At 42.9% G+C, this 9,326-nt stretch overlaps 2 protein-coding genes across 2 annotated transcripts; one reads left to right on the forward strand and one right to left on the reverse strand.

Moving 5' to 3' along the window:
• Positions 1 to 1,137: 1,137 nt before the first annotated feature.
• Positions 1,138 to 3,446, forward strand: LOC101777893 (putative dual specificity protein phosphatase DSP8). The gene is made up of 3 exons (XM_022827139.1): positions 1,138 to 1,584; positions 2,356 to 2,478; positions 3,364 to 3,446. Exons 1-3 carry the CDS (start codon positions 1,366 to 1,368, stop codon positions 3,430 to 3,432), a joined length of 411 nt encoding a protein of 136 aa, XP_022682874.1. The 5' UTR covers positions 1,138 to 1,365; the 3' UTR covers positions 3,433 to 3,446.
• A 3,227-nt stretch (positions 3,447 to 6,673) lies between these two features.
• LOC101755563 (dehydration-responsive element-binding protein 2D) lies at positions 6,674 to 7,749 on the reverse strand. The gene has a single exon (XM_014805244.2). The coding sequence runs from the start codon at positions 7,713 to 7,715 to the stop codon at positions 6,984 to 6,986; it is 732 nt and encodes a 243-aa protein (XP_014660730.1). The 5' UTR covers positions 7,716 to 7,749; the 3' UTR covers positions 6,674 to 6,983.
• Between the last annotated feature and the right edge of the window lie 1,577 nt (positions 7,750 to 9,326).

The raw sequence follows: 9,326 nt of genomic DNA on the forward strand, positions 1-9,326 counted from the left end.
TACCTATTCGGGAAACCACAATGCAAGTGGATTTGGTATTGCAAAGAAAGAATAAATGATTTTGTAAAAGATGCTACCCATCCAAATTCATGATCACACATTGAGAAAGGTGTTGCCTCACGAAGTCTAACGGTGACCTGTAGGATCCAAACCCACAACATTACAATTGCACTAGTCTTGCAAGTTAAGCATATGAATAACTAAAAGTATATATATGTATAAATATTGAATTAGGTCCAAATTAAGAGGAAGACTTAACCAAGTTCCCATTAGGACATGACCGTGTGTTACAAAGATACAGTTCCCTCGTTTGACCTGTTCTTACCGATCTTCCAAACACATAGCGCTCACATGGATTGATATCCATTGTCCAGCAAAGAAGCACACATGAATATATATGCGTGATTATTTTTCCAATACCATTGTCTCAGATAAATTAAACATGGATTCAATAAAATTTTTGGTAAAAGATTTGGGGGAATCAAACATGGTACATAGAATTCCAACATCCTAAATGCACGAAATCAATCTATAGTCATTGTGACTATACGTACCTATGTTGGGAGTTAAAATAAATAGTGAAATTATTAAAAATAGAAAAATAAATAAAAATGGCAAAAAATAAGATGATGCCTCACGAAATCAAATCAAAGCGTGACCTCTATGTTTAAGACCCAGCCATACCATTGCTCTAATGATGCAAGTTCGGCATATGGACAGCTAAAAACATACCATTGCGCTAATTAACATAAAAAATTATTTTCGATAAGCACGTAGAAATTCATTTAAATGATAGAAAATACTAAATTTATTAAAAAATTAATAAAATTCCTACATGACAACGTAGATGTTGTTTATTACATTTTAAAAATATATTGATGTATTTAAGATAATTATTTTTATATGTTACTTGACAAATGCTTTTAATTAGTTGGAGATAAAAACAAAAACTAAAAAGAGCTTAAAAACCTGAGTCTGGCCAGCCCACGTTGCCTTCACGGCCCAATTTTTCGTGGCCGTCCATCTATCCGAAACGGCGGCCACCTACCCTCCGAAACCTAGGTCGTCAAGCAACACCCACCCACCAGGTGGCCAGGCGCCCCGCACGCCGCAAACACGCCCCCCCCCCCCCCGGGCGGGACGCCGCAACGACGCAACCCCAGTCCCCCACCCCGCCCGTCGCCGTCAGCGTCTGAGCCGCCCCGCTTCCTTCCCAATCACCCCTCCCGATCCAAAAATCCCTCCCTTCCTCTCCATTCCGCTCCCCTGAAATCGAGGAGCGCGAGAGGACACCGCGAAGCGCGTCGGTTCCTAGGGTTTGCCGGTCGGGTTGGGGCTCCGATCCGTGTGGGCGGGCGGGCGGACATGAGGATTCGGGAGCTCCGTGATGGGCTGGAGGTGGAGGACGATGAGCGGGAGGAGGAGGCGAGGGGCGGCGGCGAGGTGGTCGCGGTTGTGCGGTTGAAGGCCAAGTGCGCGCTCGTCGGCGCCGGCGCGAGGTTCCTGTTCTACCCCACGTTGCTCTACAACATCGTCCGCAACCGGTTCGAGCCCGAGTTCCGCTGGTGGGATAGCGTCGACCAGGTGCGCATCTTCCGCCCGTCTCCATCTCCATCTTCTGGAATTGCGTTAGTGTTCTCGTGTTCTGGAAATTGCGTTTGTGTTCTCGTGTTCTGGAAATTGCGTTTGTGTTCTCGTGTTCTGGAAAATTGCGTTTGTGTTTTGGACGCGATTAGGAGCTTGATAAAAATTGGGGACAGCTATATTGCTGTGTTGTTGTTGTTTTTTTCAGTTGCTGCTCCTCCAGGGCAGGCTTCTAGGCCTTGATTCATCAAACATATGCGGAATCTGATTAGTATTGAAAACACTTATTCTAATAAGGATCGATACTAGAATCATACAAACATATATCTGAATTGTGCCACTATTCTCCCACTGGGCAGGCTTTTCTGGCTTGCTCTGGTTCAGTGTTCGATATGTGCAGTATGCCTTTGTGTTATTGGTATTGCTGGGCACTATGCATGTGTTGTTGTTTTCATAGAATGCATGTAGAGATTATGAGCTTAATTCAGATAGGCTGAATTCGAGTATTTCACCAATAGTAAATCAAGTTTCTCTCATCACGAGAAATTTGAGGAGCACTTCTTGTTATCTGTACGGTTATATTTCTCTGTTTTGCATTGCAATTGCAATGTCATGCTTTTATTGGGCAACAATTTTTAAATGCAATAATGTATCATATATGTCCAGCTGTTGGAGCTGATCAGTTCAATTGGTGATGGAAAAGGAGTAGCCATTCATTTTTTATTTGCAATAGATATCGTAACCTGATGTTCTTACCGTTTCTATCTTCAGTATGTTTTGCTAGGTGCTGTTCTGTTCCCTAGTGATGTTCCACGCCTGAAGCAACTTGGAGTTAGAGGAGTTGTCACACTGAATGAACCCTATGAAACTCTGGTTCCAACATCCCTATACCAGGTAAATGTTCCTTTACCTCATCTTCTAGCTGAAGAAATAAATAAATTCTATCAGAATTTATAATTGTTGTCACTTGACTGAGAGAACTATAGTCTATATTCCAACCTAAGTATCTATACCTAAGTACTTTTATGTGATGCCATGTCTTGCTAGATGCCAACTCAGCTTTAGGATGCTAATTTTGTAGTGCTCGATTCAGATCATGAAGTAGGTGGTAGTGGTTTGCTAGGATTTAGGGGATGCTTGCTTTCATATTATTTTTTATCTGTAATTTTACATTATGCCAACTTCAAAGTAAATCGTTACATCTGTTAGGTTGAGATTATACTATCTCTGTTCTTATGTGTTTGATGTTGGTTAGTTCAAAATCAAACTAACCAACATCAAGCATTCAAGAATGGAGGGAGTATGGATATCTGATATCGCTTGTCATGGTGTATGTCAGATGTGATATGTTGTGAGCTAATCCGTATGGTGCAGTTAGAAAATTGTAGTTCTTTAATCAGTTAAGGAGCAGGAAAGATAGCTTATTAAATTGTGCTGACCATCATTATCGTTGGCAGTGGTTCTAAATATTTCTATTAATACACTCTTATTTGACTTTCCTTGCTGTCCGAGTACTGATGTCTGGTGATAATCCTCAAAAGCAAATCCATTTGACTTGATCAAATTACAAGAAGTCAAAAAAACCATACTGATTCACAGTAGGAAATAGTAATGGATCTCTGAGATTCTGCATCATTGAGCATGATAGGTCCAATATGAATAGATACTTAGAAACATTGTACCACAATGGCTTTAGCAAAAATATAGTAGTAAATCTTCTATGAAGGTCTGTGCGGAAGCCTGGCAGCCAGGGCTAATGAGATGTACTCTTTTTTCCAGGGAATGAAATGCAAGGTGGTAGCACCTATGTCCACTATAAGGCCGGAAGGGGACGACGCACCACTATAGTTTTGTGCTTTTTGGTAGGACAAACTGATCCGCTTAGGCTTTAGATGTCTTGTTTCTGTGCATTAATATAAAATTTACTATATGTGTTACATGCAGATAAAGTACATGAATATGACTCCTGAAACAGCTTTGGATCATGCATGGTCTGTGAGGCCCAGAGTGCTTTCAGCGTTCATCATAATTTTTCTTTATCGTGCCGTTTATTCCCTCTGATTATGGTTGGCATTGCTTGAAAATCAGGGAGGAATCCTGTGGATGATGTCCCAGTAGAGCTCTTTGAAGCTAAGTCTGCAAGAGATGGCGCATGGTATGGTGATATTACTGTTCTTTATCCTTTTTCTTTTGGTTCCTTTTTTCAGGTCATATTTTTGTAGGCTGAAGAGGTTTTAGGTCTTACTGTTTTTATTTGCTCGTGGCATCGTTGATTCTGGCATTTCATATTTTCATGTATGCCTATGCTTTTCCCTTGATAACATAGTGCAATGGTCTGCTGTTAATTTATTATTATTGTCCGTAAACTAGCTGGAGGTCACCACTTGGGACTCAAGTAAAATAATCGAGAACCATTTTGAACTCTGTAACCCTTTTTGCTTGATTTTCAGCTTAATGATGGCTTGGAGTTTTCCTTCACTGATGGGTTGTGAACGTGACTGTGTGTAAATATTGTTTAAGTGTGAATTGCTACTCCAATTGTGTGTAAATATTGTTTAAGTGTGAATTGCTACTCCAAATTGGCAGATTGTGAATGTGCAGATTACAAGTTTACCATGAATTACTCATGTTGTAAATATTGTTCAGTGACTTACTCATGAATTTTGCTGATGCACTGCATTCTTTTTTTCGTAATATCTTCAAATTGTGATATTCATCTAACCCCATGCCCCGTTGCAGGTGAAGAAAGCTACAAGTACAAATCTGAAAAAACCTGGTGATGTAACTTTTCAAGGGAGAAGTGAAGCTGCGATGGAGAGAGGGGCAAGAACGGGCAATGAAGTGTAGGCGCTGTTGAGTTGTGCTGCTGTTCAACCAAATGCTGGAAAGGTATAGTGTTGAGATTTTTTTTTTTGCTAGACTGCTGGTTAAGGGGAGCTTTCCTTCATGATTAGTTCAACCCATACCAAATAAACACAAATATGATTAGTTCATTTTCTAGAGCTATAGGAAAGCAACATTTTAACAGCTAGGATGGGGTGTGATCTGCATGCATGGTTTTTGCGGATAAAATAAACACAAAGCTCTGAAATGTGATGTTCTCGGTATCCAAAATTCCAAATGAAGAACTGAAAATGGTGCGTGCTACTCTCACTTAAACTGTAGACATGTAGTGGTTGTAGAACTCATACCCATCCATATTCAGCATTTGCTTTAAAATCTTATGATGGCGTCTTTTCAGTCATCATGCAATGAGCCTTACAAAAGCAAACATGTTAGATATCCGTACCACTTATTGTCTCCAAAACATTTCTGCTTGTGAACTTAGTTCTGACGATAACTTCGTACTATTGGTGGTGTTTCTGTGTTCCATGGAGTATTTCTGATTGTTGATCCTGCACGTTAGCTTTTGGGATGCATGAAAGTTCTGGACATTACAAACAAAATTGTGTCAAGGTTCTATTAGCTGGTGGTAGAAATAGAGTTTACATGGTAGAATTTATATGCTGCAAGCATGTAGACAAGGAAATATTGCTTTCAAGTTTTAACCTGGAAATCTTGCTTGCTGTCATATGACACACGAACATCTATTGTTCTTGGATCCTTGGTTGAAACTGAAGTAATGCTTAGTGTTCTGTACATGCAAATCATTAGTGCTGACAATGTGGTAGAATGTACAGTACCATGGCAGAAGTTAATTTTAGTTTAATCAACTATGAGATCTCTTATGAAACTTGGAGCATGTACAGTAGCATGGCACAAAAGTGAATTGCTTCCTATTTTGTTATTATTTCGCTACCTGGTAGCAGATTGAACTGTCTTGAGCAGAATTACAATATTGCCGATATAGGATGTCCTTTTCAAGGACTTTTGATCTATGTTGCTTGACAGCAAGCTCATTTCTGATCTACTCATCTCTAACTGTGGCTCTATTATTTCTTGAGTTTTGGTATGTAGCTGTTGTTGCTACTGGTGTTCTTGTGCCCAGGTGAAGAAAGCTACAAGTTCAAATTTTAAACAATCTGGTGATCTAACTTTTCAAGGTAAAAGTGAAGCTGCGATGGAGAGGGGCAACAACGGGCAGTGAAGTGTAGGTTTTAGTTGTTATTGAAAAAATTTAGAAATAATTATATGATATTGTCACTTTGTCTGTGTTTCTTGATAAGTTTCTTTATCAAGGCAATTGTCTTGTTGCAGTACCTTATTTAATGTATTTGTTAGTTCTTGAATGAATTACGTAGTTTTCTTTTGGGTGAAGCAAAGGTTATGGATAATTTATTTAGGCATTATTGAACTATTCCAAAATAAAATGATATATTGAATTTATAAATGCAAATAAACAAATCATTATGTATTACACATGAAAATAGATGTATCTATAAATGGTCCCTACATTTGTTAATACACAATATGGTGTTACTATAAAATGTGTCTATATCCGTAGACACGTAATAAAAATGTATCTATGATATTGTTTCTACATTTGTTAACACGCAATTTGGTGTTACTATGAAACATGTCACCCGCCACGTCGCCGACCACATCACTCGCTATGACATTTGCCACGTCACTCACCACATCATCCGTCACGTCACCTGCCACATCATCTGTCATGTCACGTGCCACGTTACTTGTCGAGGGTTTTACCTGTGTGCCATTAAAAAAGTTGGTCGAACCTCCATACCCCTAAAAAGTTCGTCGACACCTGTATGCCCAAGTGCATCTTGGTTTGTCCCTCCATGCCATTCCGTCCCTATTCCGTTCGGTTTTGGCCGTTTGAGAGCTCTTACAAGCGGGCCCAGGCAGCGAAAATGTCCATTGTACCCTTTTGTCCATTGTAAGTGGCTACTACATCTCTACTGGCCAAAAGAGGGGCCAAAGTGGGGCGAGCCGATCAAGACAAGGCGGTTCTTGCACTGGCCAAAAGCACTAACAACACAGTTCCAATCACAGCAGAAGTATCCAACAGCATTAGTCAAACACACACTCCGCCTCACGAACTCCATTCTGGAATCGCACTAACAACACAGTTCCAACCACATCAGCATTCCAGCAAGATACAGTGAATGGGGCGACGAGCACGGCGATGTATTGCAAAACTTATTTTCCTTTCATAGCTTAACAAGTAACAGCTCAATGACTTGTCCACTATAATGTCTTGACAAGCATTACCAAATGACACTGGAAACATGACAGTACCACTACTATAACTTACCATAATGTAACCTACCAAAATTACCTCTCCAAACGCTAATGTTCTTCGCTTGGGAAGCAGAGATTTCCTTGGGCACGAGCAGATGGTGTTGCCCGGGGAAAAAACCCAAGAAATCCCCTCCCAAGCGCACTCACAGGCCCATTTTATCACACCAACATCGATAACACTAAGGCACTTGCTTAATTCACACGCAGAAATCCACGGTTTGCAGGAAGTCGTCCATGCCGCGGCCGAGGTCGCAGCCGGGGATCTCCGGAAAGACGTCGTTGATGTCGTCGAGGTCGAGGTCGATCTCATCCAGCTCCTCGTCCGCGAAGTCCCCGAATAGCAGGTCCTGGTCGTCGTCCAAGCAGAAGGGCGCATCGGAAACATCCAGGGCGTCCAGGCCGGCGCGGAAGTCCATCGGGTCGATGTCGGGTAGCTGCAGCCCGCGCAGAAGGTCCTGGTAGAACTCCGGGTCGTCCGGCAGCTGCGCAGCTTCAGTGGACGGCAGGATAGGTGTTGCAACCGGCTCCGGCGACTCAGCCTTCAGTGCAGGCTTGGTGGCTTCGAGCACGGAGGACGGCGACGGGTGGGCGAACGGAGCAGCCGAGGTGGACGACGAAGAGGAGGCCGTCGGGGTGGCGCTTGCCGAAGAAGCTGGTGAAGAAGCGGGCACGGGCTGCCCGCGGCGCCGGCGTTTTTCGTCGGCGAAGCTCCTGGAAGCGGACAGGTAGGCGGCAGAGGCCGCGCCGGCGGTGTCGAAGGTGCCAAGCCACTGCCTCTTGCCGGTGAAGGGGTTGCGGATCTCCGCCGCCCACTTGCCCCACTTGCGGAGCCTGACGCCGCGGTAGCTCTCCGGCGACCCGCCGCTGGTGGACGCGGCCACAGTAGCCGCCGGGAGAACCGGCTTCGGTGGGGCCTTGCCGACGAACATCTCAAAAGAGAAGCGCTTGGACTTGACAGGGCCCGTCGGCCTTATGTGGAGGAATCCGGAATACTTCACCCCGAACCCGTCCCTGCAGCATCACAAGAGAGAAATCCGTCAAAACCCCATGAAAACCCAGGCAAGAACGCCCCAGATCTGCACGAACCAGGGCCATAAACCCGGTCAAAACCTCACAGATCGGTTGAAAAGATGAGATTTTCGCGGGGGGAAAATTTACGGGGGTGCGGCGCACGGACCTGAGCATCGACGAGGATTTGTTCCAGCCGTTGAGCCCCTGGCGCATAGAGACTAAGGGTATACTGGACATTTTCGATGCCCGGGCCCGCTTGTAAGAGCTCTCAAACGGCTAAAACCGAACGGAATAGGGACGGAATGGCATGGAGGGACAAACCAAGATGCACTTGGGCATACAGGTGTCGACGAACTTTTTAGGGGTATGGAGGTTCGACCAACTTTTTTAATGGCACACAGGTAAAACCCTCTTACTTGTCACGCTCTACTAAATCGTCTCTATACTAATTATACACCGCTATAAAACGTGTCTATATTAGTAGGCATGTTTTGTATACGTATCTATATATTGTATCTATATTTATTAATATAAAATGAAGCGTTACTATACTACGTAACTACACCACTAGAGACGTTCTATACATGTGTCTGCAAAATTGTATCAAATTTTTAGATATGTATCTAACGTGTTTATAAAATGTTTCTTTCTTTCATAGCAACGTTTAAAGGATTCGCTCTATAAGGTCTGACGCAGTACGTATGAAGACGCTTCTAACACGCTTTATGAAAGCGTGCCTACATTGATATAGAGATGAAATAAAGTGTGTCTAACTCCAAATCTGGTGTAGCTATAGGGGGGTTTTTCTAGTAGTGCCATAGCTAGGCGGAAGAGATGAAAGAACAAAATCAGTGGCCAACTCCTTGCCCATTAGGAAGCCCAGCTTCTTCAATCGCTGAGTGTAACCAACCATCTTGATTACGTGTGGTCCTACTGCTGCGCCTTCTGCTAGCTTGTACTCCAGAAAAGCCTTGGACACATTGAACCTTTCAGTCCTGGCCTGTGTCTGGAACATATCCTTGAGCGCCACGATCATATCAAGCGCCTCATGATTTGTTTCGAACTGCATCTGCAGCTCGGGTTCCATGCAAGCAAGCATAAGACAGTTTACCTCAAGATTAGCATCAAATGCTTTCTTGTAAGCGGCCTTAACGGCAGCAAATGCATCATCAGCAGGTACTTGTGGTAATGGGGTGTCTAGAACATCTACTTTTTTCTCAGTCCTGAGAACAAATCTCAGGTTACGAATCCAATCCGAGTAGTTTGTTCCATTCAACTTGTCCTTCTCAAGGACCGAACGCAAAGCAAACGGTGTGGTGTTGTTAGGTGCCTTTTAATCTACAACAAAACTAATGCAAAATACACTAACACAAACGTATCCATGATAGAGCAAATCACATTAAACTATTTAACAGAATCTACTCCCACTAAAATCAATATCCCTCTATTGATACTTAGTGATTCAGGATCCACAACTAACAAGTCTACTAGTGAGCTTTAGTATCACCGCTAGCAAACAAGTTAGATCG

This window comes from Setaria italica, chromosome V (assembly GCF_000263155.2).
Source record: "Setaria italica strain Yugu1 chromosome V, Setaria_italica_v2.0, whole genome shotgun sequence".
Taxonomy (NCBI): Eukaryota; Viridiplantae; Streptophyta; class Magnoliopsida; order Poales; family Poaceae; genus Setaria; species Setaria italica.